The sequence below is a fragment of the Oreochromis aureus genome, linkage group 6 (genome assembly GCF_013358895.1).
Source record: "Oreochromis aureus strain Israel breed Guangdong linkage group 6, ZZ_aureus, whole genome shotgun sequence".
Lineage (NCBI taxonomy): Eukaryota > Metazoa > Chordata > Actinopteri > Cichliformes > Cichlidae > Oreochromis > Oreochromis aureus.
Genome location: NC_052947.1, coordinates 28,800,640 through 28,819,921, shown reverse-complemented (window position 1 = coordinate 28,819,921; position 19,282 = coordinate 28,800,640). Strand labels below are relative to the sequence as shown.

The following is a 19,282-nucleotide window of genomic DNA, read 5'->3' as shown; positions in this document are numbered from 1 at the left end:
AAGAACATAAAAATATTGCCAGTACTGTCATTAAACAGCCAAAGATACAACGAATGGACTTGATGCTTCTCAATGCTTCTTGATGCAGAGGCCATTGTGATTAGATTGTACATCTTTGCCTCAGACAAACAAGCACAATTTTAGGTCTAATCATTTTTTACTGAATTACCTGAAATTACCACATCCTGCAAGCGCTCGCGTCATCGGGAAGAAATGCTGTAAATATAATGTAGCAAGTAGTTCGTCACCAGGAAACACTGCAAGCGGTGTTTAGGCAATTTGAAGTATTTCTTGTTAAACTATATCACGATTTTAACCCCTGCATTGCTTTTATTTGATTGAATGCATTTAGGAACAGGGAATTAGGTCCCAGGTGGCGAGAACAGCCTTCAAAACAACAATCCCTCAAGCATTGGCTTTCTGGTAAACTTCTACAAAGTTTAGTTCTGCCAGTCAGTGTGGGAAGTTTTTGATTCATTTTGATTCATTGCATTCACTGATTAGTCTTTTCTGTAAATATTCAACCATAGGGATTGAATTTGTTCTTACCACTTCTTTTGAAACAAGCAAACAAAATATGTTCTGTGGACAAGAAGATTCTGCCAAAGAAAGATAGCAAACAGAAATGTTCAAGAAATGTTCAGGAACTGGTTGCAGACCAAATGACAATTAGATTAGATTAACGGTGGCCAGCATGTAAAAGTAGCCCACACACTACTAATTAATCACATGTCAGGCATTCAACTAGCAGGAAAATATTCCACTGACCTGTTGAGGTAGACTCGTTTCTCTGTGTACTGTCCTTGGCCATGTGCCGGGTCTTCATACGGTTCGTTCTGGACAACCTCCACCCCTTCCCCTCGATCGCTCTGCTCATGGCTGTGTTTACTGATCATGTACAGCTGCCCAATCCGGTACTAAAAGACAAAACGTACAGACAGGGTGAGTTCACACTGTGAAGCAACCAAAACTGTGATAGAATCAGAAAGAAACACTGATATCAAAAGATTTCACCGAAAAAATTCATCCACAGTTAAATTACAAATGAAAAGGTGTGCCAGTAATATTTTTTTTATTTCTAAAAGCAAATATTCAGTTGATAATATCATAACACCATTACCAGAATCTAATAACACTAACAAAAAGTACAAGAAAAAAAATCCACAGTTTATGATTCATCAATGACACCTAAAAAAGAGCCTCGAACTGTGCTTCACTAACTGCACCCTTGACTCAGTCTAAAATGTTTGTTGTTAGAAGTTATCACTGCAGCCACAGAGAAGCATATGCCAAAAGCAGTTATGGTCACCTTCCTTTTAGTCAGTGATTACACATGTAGATCTTAAGAGAACTAGATTCAAAGGGAACTCAGCAGGGCATCAAAGCACCCATGCTAACGGCAGACTTGGTTTATACACTTCTACACCTTTTGATGCACAAGTTACCTCAGGAATACGTGCATGGTAGTTTGGAGCAAGAATCAGGACTCTTTTTGTTCTGTGGATTTTAGCACTGTGGATCACCTCAGAGAAATGTTACAAGTAAAGCAGATAAATACACTCTCTTAATCCATTAGCCTTAACATTTGAATTTTAAATTTTATAACTAATTAATAGCACATGCTATAGTATTGTGTGGTCTGTGATTTCAGTCCATTGCCAGGTGGCTGATAGGCAACATGAGGACATCCTAATATCTGATATAGATAAGAACCTTCAGGGCCTTAGATGTAGCTACGTACCAATTTGGGTTGCTCAACTCCTGCTCATGTGGGAGTTTGTAGGCAAACAACCAGACAGGGACTGTGTTCTAGTAAGATGACTTCAAGAATCTCTACAAAGCTAAAATTATAAAAGAGTAATTAAACTCTAACTGAAGAGACACTTTAGACAATCACAAAGTAAAAATTATATGTTTATGCAACAATGAATTCCACCTGCTTATCTTGCAGTCAACAATCTTTGTGTATTTACTGCATTTAATGTTACTCCTGATTTGACTGAAAGCAAACATAGAAAACAAAGTGAAGTCTCAGATGCTTCTTCTGCAATAATGGATCTCTGTACAAAGGTAAAAAAAGCAACTCCTGTTCTATAGAACATGACTCTGCAGCACACTGGAACATTTTCAATTAATCAAATAAGTGTAGCTATGCATAAATCCAAAGCATTGTTCTGTTTAAAAAGACCCAAAAAGGAGAAAGACTGATTTTTAAAGAGGAGGTCAGGAGCTGAGTGTGAGTGAAAGACTGAAGACGATCAAAGGATGGCAAATCAAAGAGATACCGAGGATACAGACAACTGTAAATTCTAGAGTGATTATAATTAAGTGAATAAGGAAACATAAAGGTGAGGCATAAACAGTCTCACTTGCATGTGCTTTCTGTTCTGTCTGAGCTCTTCGTTAACAGATACTAGCTTCACAAAAGGAAAGTTTGTCCTGGTAAATCAAATTAACCATATTTCTGTGGATTCGCCTGACCTTTTCCAGCCTCAGCTGTTAGCTAAGCTGTGATGTGCTGTCGAGGGAAAATGAGAGGTGCTCAGATAGTCGCCCAAACAAGCTCCCAGCAGGGCTCTAAATTTTCTTTTCTTTTTTTTTTTTTAATAAACAGGCATAAAATAAAACAAAATGAAACAGTTATGTTAAACCCCTAAAGTTATTAGTGCATACCTTTCTGAAGAATGCGAAACCAAGCAGTCACAAGAGATTTCATCATGGAGGCTTTGCGTGTGTGGTTATGAGAAGGTTAACTTTATCACTCGCGTGATGAATGTTTAACACGGAACATTTTCAAACAGTTATTTCCAGGCCGCCATATTTAGTCAAATACAGTACATATGTACTTGCACACAACACCTCAAAGTAGCTGCATGGGGGTCAAATAATATACATACAACATAGTATGTTAGTGTGAGTTTATATTTATGACTTAATTAGCCCAATTAACTAATAGTCTGCTGAAAACATAAAATACAACACTGTGTTATTATGGCTTAACAAACATGTTAATTCCCTGAAACTAATAAGTCTAAGTGTCCTGCTGAGGAGAGGTGATGGTCATTGTTATGCTTAACAGAGCTTTCAGTGGCCAACAGAGCCTCAGGGACAAGAGTGTAATCATCTGAAAAACAGACACTCCCACCAGAGCAGGACACATACACAGAGTAGGACACAGATGATGAATTAGTATAGCTTTTGATTAGTTCTGATTAAGTGTGGGCCACGAGGAAAGAAAAAATCATCCCTTTTGAATTTTAAACACTTCATACCCTCACGTAATGCTATCGATTTAATGAAAAGAAGACTCTGTCTAAGGTCATGATACATGATGTCGTCAACAGGGGCAGAAAGCCACATAAATATATGCGAAACTACAGCATGTAGGCACATAGGTAAAGTACACAATAAGCCTATTTTACATACATTTTCTGTTATGACACCAAAGCAACAATTAAATAGAGTGCTTTTGTTGAATGAAATCCCCCTCTAAACCTGGCATAATGTGTTTCCCGTGCTTACATTCCTTAGCTATATCACTTTTTTCCCCCCATGCATTCATGCAATCTATGCATTAAAGGTCACAGGCACAGCTGCATCACCTTGGCTCTGCATCCTCTGTGGTGGACTCGTTTCAATGTGAAAGTAACACAATGACTCACATCCTTTGAGGCTGTTTGGTCCACACACTGCTCTGGTCAATGATATGTATTTGTTGTTTCACACAGATAGAAACATATGCATGCATGTGCATGCATGCACGTACATTACATCCGTGAACACACACACACTATGCACACATACCAACTAACCATAAAGATAGTTGTCTAAGCACATCACTATCAGTGCAGATCTGGATACAGAAGCAGGCTACAGTCAAAGATTAAGACGCACAGGCATTGTCCCTCCTTCCACTGGTCAAATAAAAGCCAAAACAAAGTGAATTTTATTTTAGAAAAAACAAAACAAAAAAACCCCTCTGTATTCAACATAACAAACACTGGCTCAGACGAATGGTTTTGGTTAAACACTCTAACCTAGACTACAGTTTAAGATTCCTCATACAAACTTGAAACGAGATGAAGCTAAGTTTAAAAAAAGTATTCCAACCACTACTGCTGCAGCACCGATAAACAGTAAGAAAAAAAATACTACAACTCTACAGAGATTCAGAAGTGCCTTGTACTGCGTTGCTCTCACATTAAAGCCAAAACAGTAATAATTGTGTATAAATCATAGTTTCACAAAAAACTTTCTCTCCAACGTCTCAATTTACAATACTTCCACATTTCATTTAGTTAGCTTTCAAAGTACTGGTACTGCACAGTTTTTGAATTTCAGTGAGCCATGAGGAGAGACAGGCCAAGCAGTGAACCAAACACCATATGACATTTAATTCATTACATAACATACTATGGTCAATGCCTCACATACAGCTCACGTAATTAGTGTTAAATGGACTGGCATTTAGATAGCACATTTCTAGTCTTGCTGACCACTCAGAACTCTTTTACACTACAAGTCATTTTCATACACATCAACACAGGATTGCATTTTATGACATTTTTGAGTCATAAAACACTGGTTCAATTCTTGCAGAAGAACGGCAGATATGTTGAGGTTGGTGGGATTGAACCGCCAACATTCCAACATTCTGATTAGTAGGCTATCTGCTCTTACCTCCTGAATCGCTGTCACTCATTTGGAGTTGGGTTTCTGGTTACCTACTGAAAGTTACAGCCAATATTAAATCTCTTTTTAGCTCTGGAAATATATGATTCTAACTGTTCATGCAGCTCAGCACTAATAGCTGCTCGATGTCCATCAAATAGCCAAAGTTGCTTTCAACTGACAACAGTAATAATATAGTGAATGTAATGTAATATAGCCAACAAAAACGAAGCTGATAATAATGACAACACGTAGCCATTTTAACAGCCACTTACATCTAAAAAGCACCACTGCTGCTAAGCCAACTTTAGCAGCAGCGGTGCAGAACCCACTAAAAAGTTCAGTGAAGTTCAATGAAGTTCAGTGAGTTCAGTCTAGCACAGGGCTGTCATGTTGCAAGATTATGAAATTCATCAGGCATAGGACATTTTCTGCACTCACAGCATACCTTCAGGACATTTTGACATCAGGCTCAGTCCTGAAATAACCCGTGTACAGTGTAGTGCTCTGTACTTCACAACCTCGACTGAAGTCCTGAAAAGCATAACCAATCTTCAAGTGTTATGCAAGGGCAGGCCTATTCAATCTTATGTAAACAGCACTTAGCATTTATTTCCTTGGTTATAACACTTAAACAAGTCAATGGTTTCATTCACTCTGCTTGTAATATGTTGACTTTCAGATAGCTCAGTCACAGACAATAAATCTGTCATGGAGAATGTGTATACGCCGCGATAGACGGGCTACCTGTCCAGGCTGTACCCTGGCTCTTACTCTATCACATCTGGGATAGACTCCAGCGCCACCGCAACCCTGAATTGGTTAAGCAATGAGAAAACAGCTGTCTGGATGGAATGTCCATGAGATCAGCAGTGACAATGGACACTATATGAATTTTTGGGCTATAGAATATTTTTTAAAAAATAAAAGTTTTGTATTAACTTATTATTACAGCATATACCCAAAGCTGAATGATCTGAAGTTATTACATCAAGTTCTTACATCACTGTCAAGAAGCCATTACAGTAACATCCAGGGCAAAATGCATGTTATTTTTGCATCATGTCAGTTTTGTCTCTCCTAATCTGAGCCATGGGCTGCTTCATTAATAAAAGCTCACCTCTTCAATGAAGTCTCAAAAGCTGCATTTCTAAAAACAGCTCTGGGCTGTGGGAGAGATCGAGCCTGATAAGTTAAGAGCTGCTGTAAATAATGCATCTGCACTCCACTGCTTTTCTGTGCGCCACACAAAAACCCAGTGAGGTGAGTAGTGTCAACTGAAAGACACTGCAGTGGCAGAGGACAAACTAAGGGGAGCGTCATGAAGATATCCGGAGTTTTGTGAGTAATGACAAGTTAAAGTAAATGCAAGTGAGGTACTGTCACCTTGAAATAAAAGCTTTGAACAGGTTATACAAGTGTGACATCATCTTAATTCACTATTCATTTAGACAAGACATGTCCTCGTCCACTCGTTTTGTCATTGATGAGTTGTAGTTCTTCTAAAAAATATCAAGGACTAGCATACGTCATCTTGCCCTCTTTTGTGGGTCAGTGTGATGATTTTAAAATATTAAAAAAACACCCCACCATTAATATCCTCAATCATGAAGAAGCCAAAAAGAGGCTGCCCAGTACAAAGAAAGCTTTGAACGGCAACAACAACAAAAAAGAATAAAAAAGTCTTGTACTGATTAGTTCAATAACCTGTTATTTTCTCCCTTTGAAGTAATCACTTCTGTGAAAGCTGTTCTGTTGAGGTACACGCACTCTGTCCCTTTTCTGGAAATCTTCGCAGCGTGATCAATCATTTAGCTTTATGACACAGCTGGCCAGTGCTTGCCTTGCCTTTATTTGATTTGTCCGATAACAAGGCACTCTGGTTTGTTGTTGCTCATTAATCAATACTAATAAACTAGAGTGTGTTGTCATCATCGCCCCCAATTACGAGGTCCTGGGCAAGTTCACTGAAACCCAAATTCACAAACTAAGATGACTACATTCTTACAGATGTGAGACGAACCAACTACGGTATCTTGCTTGAGTGCCTGCATGTGCAAACTGCATAATCATCCCTAAATTTCCATGTAAGGAAAAGTGTTGATGGCATTGATGTTTAGGGTTGCAGAATTAATCCAATTTAATCTCAATTATTTGGATTTCTACAATTAAATGAACATGATCGACCAATATTGGAAGTCTGCCAATAAAAAGTCACTACCTGAAGAAGTTCCTGCATGTGCCATTCACAATTGTCCCCTTGAAGTTTCCTGAATGTCATCTGAACACTACATCACAAAAACAAATAATACCACTTAATTATGAGTCATTATTAATTAATGTCTTTTGTCCCTTCTCCCTCCAATCAACCCAACCAGTTGTAGCATATTTCGTCCTGTTAAAAGGGAGTTTTTTCTTCCCACTGTTGCCAAAGTGCTCACTCAAAGTGGTTGTCTGATTGTTGGGTTTTCCTGTATTATTGTAGGGTTATTACCTTACAATATTAAGGGCCTCAGGGTAACTGTAGTTGTGATTTGGCGCTATATAAATAAAACTGAATTGAACTAAAATTGAATAACGTACCATCGACACGAAAATCAAATGTCTGGCATAGCAGATAGCGGAAACTTTGTCAATTGAACTTGATCAACATTAATGGAAAGTTAGTTGTGAGTGCACCACAAAGCAACAGAACTAACTTATTGAACCACCTGTAAACAGACCATAAAAAGGCACTATAATGAAGGCCAAAACAAACAATACAAAGGCTGCTAACATGAATCAATCCAACATCAGCTCAGGTGTCCATAAAAGCTAGCCTGTAGAGCACGTCGGCATATCCATCAAGCCCACAAAGACGCACTGAAGTCACCAATGCATTCCATATGGTGACTAATGAAGATAAAATAGTCAACACAATGGGGAAAAGTTATGTTATGGCTTTCATGGATATATTATAACTTTTGAAAAGTAGTGATATCTGCACTGAACATAGTAGGAGACCTATAGAAGTATACACAGCCATTGAATACTTTGCCATGAGTTTTATTTACATCCATAAGGTACAAAGAATGGAGTGGCAGATGTTATTTTGGTGGTTCTTTCATCTAATGTAAAAGAATAATAACAAAAATATCTAGAGGGGAATCATTGCTGTGAAATAATAAAATCACTGTCATTGATATGAAGTTCTTAATCATAAAATATGAGGAGTCATTTAGCGCTAAAACATCTAACACTAATTTGCATTCAGCATGTCTGAGCTCACCCTCAGAAAACTATTATCACTTGATTATCACATAATTTCAAATATGGATTCTTCTTTTTTTCCTCCCTTTTCCCCCATCTCACTTATACTTCACTTTTCTTCTGCCCACTTACTGCCTTAAAGAAATAACATAAGCTTTGTCCAAACTGTAATTTGTAATACCTAAAGACACCATAAACAGAAATGAGTCATTAACCAAAAAAGGAGTACTTCTGCTACCAGTTCTAACGGCTTAAAGTGTCTAGACTCAGACATGCTTCTGCAGTGGCAATACTGATAAAACAGTTGATCCTTGTATCGTCTGTTGCTGGGAGCGATTGGGAGTGGACATCGGATAATGAGGGAGAAAGATAAAAGAGAAGAAGGGAAAAAAAGGGGAGGGATTATTGAAGAAAGGGACAGGGAAGGGATAGGGAGTTAGCAGAAAAGGAGAGAGGGGGTGTGATTAGCAGTGTATGTCACTCTGTTTCCAGGCCTCTGCATACACAGTAGAGGGAACTGAAATGAATGAGAGCAATAAATCAAGACAGACAAGAATGGATTGGGGAAAACATAGAATTATTAACTGTCTGAGAGATTATCTTCCTCCTGTGTGACAACATCTCTCATCAAAGATGTGGAGGTCTTGAGTACTTTGGCTCTGCCTGCACCCTCAGAACAACACAGTGATGAAAGATCTTGAACTTAGCTTTTAATTAAAGATAAGACTTAGGCTGCAGCACTTAAACAAAAGACCTATTGAATCAATTTAGCATGAAAGCTAAGTCTAATGTTGCTGTTAAGAATGAGTTTAATTGTGCTTAAAAAGACTAAGTGTAAGAGCAACAGAAACATCACAGAAAATTATTTTGTCATTGTAAGAGGCATGTCATTTCTTTGGCCTTTTGAAAACAAATGTTCAGCAAAAGGTCAACAGTTGGATTTTGAGTGTCTGCAAAGCTCTTGCAGATACAGCAGACATAAATAAATAGCTTGATATTATGATGTTGATGTCCAGTCAACATCATCATTGGCACAAAATAATGTTACAATATAAACCCTGATTCATTCATACCACACATATTAGTTAAATTTCCAAATTTTTGATTAATAAAGCTGAAAATTCATTTCAATAAACGTAATTAAAGTATCTATATCTCTTACTATGTAATAAATACTCAGTCCACCTTTGCAAACCTGATTTTATATGATGGAGTTTAAAAAATGCTATTATCAAGCAGTTTACTTACCCAGACAGGATTTCATTTATTCCATGATTCGTTTAACTGCAATAAAACTAGGCACACGCTACAGTATCAAGCTCAGTATCAAGCTTGCTCTATTGAGTTGGCTTAAAGAGCCTGACAAATGAGACGAGTTTAAATCTACAGCACACTTTACCATCGTTGTGTAATTAAGATGAATCCCATTGTTCAATTGAACCACATAATACGCTAGTTTAAATTATACTTTGCTTTCCAAGCACAGATTACTGGTTAATCTGATGGAGTGCAAATTATGTTTTGCAGAGAAAATGAAATTTGCCTTCACTAATGAGACACACGGTGATTTATCATTAGCTGAGTAAGATAGAAAGGTGTAAGATGGAAATATGTAGCCTTGCCAAACACCAGACTCCCATCAGATTGAGACAACAATAACTCGAGAAACTTCCCATTAATAACACAAGGTCGCACTCGTTAAAGTGAGACGACTTTTTGTTACATTCAGAAATCTATAAATCTTTTAGATGTTTTTTTCCCAGAGCAAGTAAAATGACCTTCCACATAGAGCTTCTGACATTAGCCAAATACTCTTCTAAATGAGTATGGAATCAGTGAGCACATAATTAACCTGCAGTTTAACAAGGCTGCTCCTCGGCAGCCTTGTCAGCACACCTCTCAATTTGAATGTCAATGTGAGGTAACAGTCTACACTAAAAGCTCTGATAATCACTGTGCTCCACTTGCACAGGGCCACGTTAATGCCCTCTGGGAGTACTGTGGCAGCCAAAACTGAGAGACCATTTTGTGCTTGGCAGGTACTACAACACTGACAACTTGTAAGAGCAACTTGGAAAGCAGGGTTGTGAGCTAATTTGCTCAGTGTGTTTCTCTTAGCTGCAGGGTGAAAGAGCCTGTGAGGGGAAGTGTAAGTGTAAATAGTGACTGCATATTAAAGACCTGTGATTATGTAGGCTTCAATGTGGGTTACTCACTTTGTGAATACTATTGGGATTTCGACAAAACTAAGAGTTTAGTGTAAGTCCCGTAGTTAGTGATGCACCGGCTGCAGTTTTCTTGGCTGTTTTCCAATTTTTTTCCTAAGCATGAGCTGCAGATATTTATTTTTCCAGATTCTAATTTTCAAAAGTACGTGCAAACAAAAATCAACTATTATTCAATTGCTCATCATCCCCACATTTTTTTTAAATATGCTGGAATCCACAGAAGTCATTCACAGTTGTCCGGTATTTCATTGCACCATTTTTACACAATAAACAAAAAAAGTGTTTTTTTCTTCCTTCTGTTTTTCAGCTTTGCAATTCAGCACATTTAGATAATTCTGCTCTGGGCTTTAAAATAGTTTAATTTAGTTTTCCAGTTCTCTTAACCCATAAGAGAAAATGTCATTGTACAGAAAAATCACTAAGACGACACATACATCCGGTACACACACACAGAAATACATACATCCACAATCCTATACTGCTGCCACACCCACGGGGCCATCATTTTGCCGTTTCATTACAAACAAACTAACAAACTCACATTGAGCGGCAGACACATGCAGCCCTTCTTGCCCTGTTCTGTGCGCATTTAATCAACTGGGTGGCAGTGTGCACTGCTCTGAGCTGCACTCTCCAGATAAGATTATCCTTTAGCTGTAGGCCTGACAGTCAATAGGTTAGACAAGGGGCATAATTAGTGTTTGTGTGTGTGTATGTGTATTAGGCCAAGGGAGAAAGGGTAAATGAACAACACAGATAAAGATGGTAAAGATAGAAATTGAGTGAATAAGAGAGAAAAGCACAAAGACAAGTTATCAGTGTTGCCCAGCAGAGCACTATAAACATGAGAAATCAGTGTGAAGGATGCAAACACATCTGCAGTGCCATCTATGCTTCTGCTTCTCCTACCTTCTCTGCTCCCTGTTAAGTGGGCACACGGAGAATGTGTACTGTGTGTCTTTGTTGGTAAGAAGTAATTTATTTTCTGCACTTGCACTTGTTTACAAAAAGGGTTTAACAAAGGGGTTAACTCGCAAAATTGATCAAAATTATGAAATGAATTTTCGAATCCGTTTCGATTCAATGTTTTGAGTTCAAAGTTTCCTGTTATTTGGGGGCAGTCGGTAAATGTTCTCGATGTGTGCCGAAGTTAGAACAGCGGTGCTCTTATTTCATTTTCAGACTATACGCTGTTTGCCTGACAACCTCAGTCATCAGTCAAAACAGAATGATTCACAATCAATTTAATGCCATAAACAAGGCGCAACATCCATCTATGTGAAAATGTTGACATTTTTCACATTGGCTGAATTGCACGGATGGAATATTAAACTATAGAAAACAGGAAGAATGGAACAAATGTCAATTCCATTAAACCCTCCTGAATTATTGCATTTAAAAGGTAATTATTTAAAAATGCTTCAGTTGTTGTGCATTGCTTTCGAAGGCTACTGCCTTGACCTTTAAGTAAAACAAACTGAGCTGAGGTGTCCACCTGTGACTTAACCTGATACCTGTCAGCTCCAAGTTCCCACTAATGTGGGATAAAGTGCTGTCCAGCTGAGGCATAGGACCAGGATGCACATCTTGCTGCAGACAGTACGATTAATCACCCAAACTATTATTATTCATCATATCATCACCTAAGCAGACAGGCCTTAGCACCCAGATGATGCACTGTAACATTTATACACACAAATCCAATGCCAGAGACAGTTAGATGGCTGCTTTGCTGTGGCTAAGATGATGGCTCTGGCACAATAAAGAAAATGAAGAGTCATGGAAAGTGCTGGACCAGGAAATGTTTCGCCCTCGACTAGTATTTTTAGATAATTGTTTTTTCCAGTAACAGAGGCTGAAGCATTAAAGAGACGCCAGATATTTTGGCTGATATTTCCACATTAAAATGTCCCTAATTCAAATGCTGGATTTCCTAGATAATATTACAGCTATCTGGACAGAAAAAAGTTCAATATAATAAGGAAAGTTGAGTCGAATCCCGAGGTGGGCTGGGTGAAGGTCATGGTAGTGTGCCATGAATTGCAGTTCCTGTCACATGAAAATAGTGCACTGCAGTCTCTAACGTCACTAGTTTGAACACTGCTGTTCATTTGACTGTGTGTCTGTATCTGTGTGCGTATGTGTGGTAGTAACGTCATATTTTGGCAGATTAGGGCAAAAAAAATTTCACTGTGTTTACTATATTTAAGTGTACTCGACTCGCTGTTCGGTTGGGTTAAGGCAAAACTTCAAAACTACTTTTTTAGGTTTTAGTTAAAAATTCACCCTTACAAACCATTACCACATGCATAAGAGATTCATTTTCTTGGGGATTTAATTCTTTTTTTTAAAAACTAGGACCAGAAGACATCAGCAAAACATCAAAATAAACTTCTTCTGTGCTGTGTTCAGTCCCACAGAGACATTTGTGATTCTTAATTGCAAAAATGTAATTACTGACTATTCTGAACTGGCCTAAATAAAATACATTTAATATTAGCTTGCAATTTGCATGTCATAATACGGTACTCTATCCCTTTACTGCATGTTAATCACACTCCTGTAAATACTGGGGTAGAGAATTGAAGATTATCACTGGAGCAACACAATGTCAATATTGTATTGTGGTTGCTGATTGGCTAACTCTTTGGAGCATAATGTTTTGTGTCTTAGCTAATAACGGATTAGAATGACAAAAATAAGTAGATTAAATTGATGTTAAAGGTTACACTGGGCGCCGGTTTAGTTCAGTGGGTAAGGAGACCACCACCTGCTGCATGGCAGGAAAGCAGGGAGGGAGATGGGACGACACGCAGCAAAGGGCTGCAGATTCAAGTCCGACCGACTCTCTCTTTCCCCGCTATCCTGTCTATCTTCACTTACTGTCCAATAAAGGCAATAAGCCAAAAAATGATATGAAAAAAGGAGGACCTTACCCCTTTGCCCGGCTTTCAACTCTGTCGAGATATTTAATCAGAGTCTCAATAACGGCTTCTTCACAAAAGGCAGGAAAAAGCCTCATCTCATGTGGAAAGAGAGAGGGGAACTGAGGAGAAGCATAAATCACGATGGAGGAAGAGGATGCAGATAAGGAAAACTGTTCTTGATTCAATGGATCCTCCCTCCTTGTCCTTTCTAGCCAACATAGGGACTGTAAATCCCCCCCCGAAACTTGAGAGGATGTAAACAAACCCTTAGCTCTGTTTCAAACCTGAGCTTTTGCTGGGAGACACTGTCACCTCACAACAAGTTTATGTTTGGTTAATTGGTGAGTCCAAATTGGTTGTAGGTGTAAATGTGTCTGCCTCTCGGTGTTAGCCATGTGACAGACTTGCGAACTGTGCAAAGCTCTCTAGACCCCTCCCCACTGGATAAGTGGTAAAATGGACAGATGGATGATTATCAACCAAATCAAATTCTCAATTGAATATGTCCAGAATCTTGCAAAAGAGCTTTGTAGAATCTACACGATTCATCAGAGTTACTAGGATTGATGTTGTTTTAACCATAAATATCTCAAGTTTAGTAGCAATCCATCCCATAGTTTTAAATAAAGCAGTGTATTCACAGCTCCTGATACACATATACCACTTGTAAGTAAGATTACCAACAGCACCAGAGGACTTTATACCATGAGAATAGCAAAAAAATGTGGATTGGCTTCAATACTGAACTTGGCTTTAACCAGTACAGCACTTCTGGTGAAATACAAATTTTTAGGGTTAAATATATTAGGAGTAATGTATACAAATGCTTCCCGCATTTCTTGTACAAGAACAAAAAGCTGTGATTCTAACGACGTCATGGGCGGTTGCCATGAGAGGGCATTGAATCCAATTTTAGGGGGCATGAAGCCTGTGTGGGAGTAGATGAGGTGCTGACCAGGACACCCTTGGTGTCATCTGAGCTTGTCAGTAACTATAAGCTTCTATATTGCTTCCAAAAAAGGGGGTTATCTCTATCTATATAGTTCCGTTCTCTATAACTTACTATAATCATGTCATCTGTCTTCTGTCACTTCATTCACTCCACTAATATGTCTTTTCACCACTGCCCTACAATCTAATTCGATTTACTTCCATGTCAGTGAAACTCTGAATCTGTTTTTCATTTTCACACATCGGTGCTTTGCTCTTCACACTGTCACTGTGCAGATGGTCAGATTTCTTGGAGTTGTGAGAATTTCCTGAACATGGAGAATAATAGTTCATCTTGACATGTTTATTTTTACTCTCCAGACTAAAAGAGCTAAACGTAATGTATGAGCTGCAAAAACACATAAATGTATGCATATGTGAAAGTACTTCCTGCTCAGAGACACTGCACACAGTAGCCAAAGAGGTACTACTCCAGACTGACTACAGAAGCTAGACAAAGCTACAAAGTGACAATGAACAGACACTGCAGAACAAAGGTTTAGAGGTTTACCTGCTGGTAATGTCTTTTTTCCACTTATAACAATACTTCTTACATATAATTATCTTTATGTAACTAACCTTGTAAAATGCCATGGTTTTCTTCTGAGTACCTAACTTTCTTTTCTCTAGTCTTTACAATTTACCGCTGTTGTTTCAACCCTCTATGCTAATTCTCACTAAGTACACCTTAGAATTAGTATTGACAAGTGAAAAATAATAACTGAGTTATTACTGTAATATTGTCACTGTAATAATCAAAAACAGGTTTTGAAGCAGTACACCGAAAATAAATAGTGTGAGACCGAGAATGAGCGCGAGCACCCAGCAGAGTAAGAAGCTGAGAGTGAAAGTGTCATCACATACTGATGTAGCCTGGTAGTCCCTGGTTCTGTTGGAGGTTTCTTCCTGTTAAAAGGGAGTTTTTTCTTCCCGCTGTTTCCAGTCTGATTGTTAATGTTTCTCTGTATTATTGTAGGGTCTTTACCTTAAAATATTAAGTGCCTTAAGGCGACTGTTGATGTGATTTGGCACTATATAGATAAAACTGAAACTGAATTTAAAATGTAAAGACAGTAAGCAGAGAAAATCTGCCAGGGAATAATTTCTGCCAATCAGCACCTGTAAATCCAGAAACATCATACTAATGATGTCATTCATTGCTGACAGTGCATCTATCTCTAACTAACATCTATCTCCCTCCAACAAAGATAATATGTGTATTTTATTATTTCCCCAAGTGCCATAAAACCTCTTTAAAGAGAGACTTTTTCCTCCGGAGTGCAAAATGTGTGTATATAAATTAAAGTCGCTGTGAAGTAATATTTTTACTGCCAGACAAGACGAGAAGTTCAACAGCTTACGAAATCAGCATTATATTTCTATGTTTTGCAGATGTCCAAAAGGGCCCATATTATGTTTATTTTCAACTCCATACTTGTATTCTTGGACTTGCATCTTTGCATGAGTCACAGTTCAATTGAGAGATGTTTTTTTTCTATGTCCTACGCTGGGACTCGACTGTTCTAGCAGAAGTCATGCAGAGTAGAAACACTGTCTAAAACTGAGCCTAGATATAGACACATATACATATACACACACACACACACACACGCACAGTTTCTATAATAGCCCTAAAGTGATGGCGATGGCTGAAACGTTACATTATTCAAAATGAATTGTCAACTTGAAGCAACAAAGAATCCCCTGAGGCTTCACTGTTCTCTCGTATTTCCTTGGCTATACATTGCAGAGTGGGCTGTGTGCTCATTTAAGATAATTTGCCACTTTGCTTTCTCTTTATTTAAGCATTATCATTGCAGTGTACTACATGTTGAGGGAACTAATATGAAAGCAATTCAACAGAATTTTCAAAGAACAAGTCTGCTGTGGAAAACACAGTAAATCACAGGCCTCCAGCATATAGGCAGGGTATGAATAAAAGAATAGCAAGAAGCCTGTGTGCGACTGCTTTTGTGTCTGAATCCGTTAGTGTTTATGAATGTAGTGGCTGGGTGTAGGAGTGCAGGTGAATGGTTTGTATTGCACTGGGAGGTTGTAAATATGAATGGTGGATTGAGAGAGTGAACAAACATAACTTAAATGAAAAGGTCAGGATGGCTGATAGCAGCTTTGATGGGAATCCCCACTGGGGTGTGTGTGTGCGTGTGTGTGTGTGTGATATCAGCAGGGCCACTCACTGTACTATTTTTAGCCTTGCTTGTTGAGGTTTTACTTCATCATTGGGGACTAAAGACAATCAATTTCAGTGCCTCCTCCACTTTCCCTTTCCTTCGTCTTTATCCCTTCTCCACCTCACAGTTTTTCTCCATATTTACCTCCATCTCTAAGACTTAAAAAAAACGTAATCTTAATCCTGTTAAAAAGCTGTAAAGTATATGTAAAAAAAAAGAAGTCTTAACATTAGAGCCAGTTTCTCTAGCTTAAGGAAGGAAAACAAAAAATGACTATTAAGCTGATAACATCTCAACTCACAGCTGATTAGATTAATTAAGCTGTTAAATGTCTGATTAGGTCTGAATGAGATGCTGTGAAAATCTGACAGTGAATAAAATCTAAATAACAGTCCTTTGCCAGGATGAGCTTATTGATTTCTATGAATGAAATCAGGAAATTTATTGGCACTTTAGCAAAAGCATTTATCCCTCTAAAGGTAAGAATAGGCCTTTATTGATATTGTTTCTTTACACTTGTGGGTTAGTCACAGAGCAAAAATAGGGCAGCAACCTCCTTCCCACTACATTTGGTGGTTGCCCAATGATTGCAAAGAATTTCTTTAGCATTTGGCAACCAGTCGCAAGCAACTTGCCATCCAGAGGTTGCACATGCAACACCCACATACTCTGGACAACCATTTTCGATTGCAAGGTGCAAGGGAACCTGTCTCCATCACATTGCAATCAATCTCATTCAGTCTGCACCAAAAAACTCGCTGATACATGTATTTGTGACCCAGTTGGCTGTATTCTGCAGCTAAGTGCCTCTGTCATTTTGCAGGTAAATCACCACTGTGAACTGTGCAGCGTTATTTATTTCAAATCTGTGAGGTTTTCAGGGTGGATTATGAAACTAAAGTTCTGTGTAAGTAGACAGTAACAGATCTGTGATTGTCACCAATTTATTACAGTCAATGGCTTTATAATCACAAACAGATTGCATGCAATTGCTATCTTGACCTCATCAATCACAAACTGATAGCAGACTAATTCCGTTTTACTGCCATATTATTGCCGTCTTGACACAACAAAGCTGCTTTGAAGAAGTGGTTGTAGACCTCGCCCTTGCCTTTGAAGCAACTGCTTTAATAAGGTAACAAGAGTACAAGTTCATTACACATGGCTGGAATAATTTTGTTTTGTTTTTCTTAGTTTGGCTTTAGCATTAGAAACCCAAATAACCTATATCACTGAGGGCAAGAACAATAGCAGAGATGTGGTCTTGACAAACTGCAGATATGTCTAACCTTACCATTCTGATCCATCGAAAACAACCAAGCCATCTGCTACAAATAAGATCAAGTCAAATTTATTCATGATCAGAAGATAAGCTTTTTAGTTGGGATTGATTGCAACTGAAATTTCTGACACATCATCCAACTGTAGTGGCTGCTGTATAAATGAGTGAACGAACGGGTTTATTCTGAAAGAAGAAAACTGTGTAAAGCTTCTGTGAACTGATTCTCATCTGTGTCACTCTCATTCATCATGAAACTGATCTTTCCAGTTGCTTTGTAACATCCTGAAAGTTTACACTAGTTCACAAACTGTGCTGCACTGCATTATCCACCAGTTCAGGGAGAGTCACGCAGTGAAACTTTGCTACAAATCTTATTTCTGTTGCCGATGTTTGTTCACCAAAAATCAAATCAAAGTATGCCCATCAAATAAAAATCCTGGTCTTCCCTTTCTACAGTAAGCAGACAAATTACACTGGAGAGACAGATTTACTTAAGAGACCACTGCACTGGCTGATGGAGGCTTTCAGGTCCAATCTAATGAAAAACAGACAGTCCATGTCTTTGGAAATAAACTGCTGCATTCAAATCCTTTTCAATAGTAAAGACTCACATTCACTGCCTCATTCATGCCAACAGACTACTCAACACTGATGACTCTCAAATGTTGCTCAATATTTATTATTCATTTTACACACTGACTTTGCTGATGAGCTTATGACAGATTTTGCAGGGTGTGGTTAAAACAGGATGAAACAAAACTATTAATGGTAACATTTAAGTCTTTAAGACTTAAGTATTTAAGACTTTTAGCATTTAGCACATAGCTTTTGGCATTTTACCACAGAATAGAATTTAGGAAATGATAAACCCTGCTTCCATATAGTGCGGATACAGCCATCTGAAAACACTTTTACCAACCTCTCTCCTGACTTTAACGTCACCTCTTATCTGTTTAATGTGATGTTGCAATAACAATAACCGCTGAAATGTTTTTCCCCCTTTTATATTGCTATATTCCACCCCCTACCATCTCCATGCCTCATACTTTCATCATGCATTAATGCATGGGGCACCTCACGTGACCCGCGCATTACTGATTCAGTGTACTTGTGAGTGGCCTGCTGGGCTATTGCATAATGACGGTTCAGATAGCATTACTGTCCATGGTGGTGTAATTCTACACGCGTTAATGATTCCCCATGCAGCATGACGGCATGGCAAGTAAGCCGAGGTGGATTTCTCACCACCCATGTTCACTTACTCCTCGGTTATCAAAGACATTGTTTTCAAAAAGAGGAAGGGAAAAGAAATTGCCTTTCACAAATGTACTTTCTACCAATGCTTTATTAATTAAACCTTATTAACTACCTGTATTTTATTTTCAGTGCAAATGTAGAAGATTGTGGTTGTGGTTTTAATTCTCACCACCTCAAAATATTAACTCACCTTTAATAGAAGAGTTCATAATGCCTCATATCTGTTTGATGCCATGCCAAATCTACCACACAATAAGATCTTTTAACTCTAAGAGGCCAGTCGGGACTTTGGTCTCCATTTTTAATTGTGCACTTTTCTATCTGACCTAACCACTTTAAACCAGCAATGTGACCAGGTGAGAGAATGAGTATTAATAACTACACCATTCCAAATTAGATCCAAATCTATTGATGGATATAATTCTGTGCTTACATAAAACATTCTGTACATGGTTCAGTCTCCAGTAGAGATGGACCTATCCGATA

General features: G+C 38.3%; 1 protein-coding gene across 2 annotated transcripts in view; it reads right to left on the bottom strand.

The window, feature by feature from the left end:
• The window catches only part of LOC116311799 (cytoplasmic phosphatidylinositol transfer protein 1), a 71,573-nt gene that overhangs the window by 16,457 nt on the left and 35,834 nt on the right, over nucleotides 1–19,282 (bottom strand). For both annotated transcript variants that reach the window (XM_031729006.2, XM_031729008.2), the window contains exon 2: nucleotides 769–917. In XM_031729006.2, coding sequence (XP_031584866.2) covers nucleotides 769–917 — 149 coding nt within the window. The remainder of the gene's footprint in view (nucleotides 1–768; nucleotides 918–19,282) is intronic.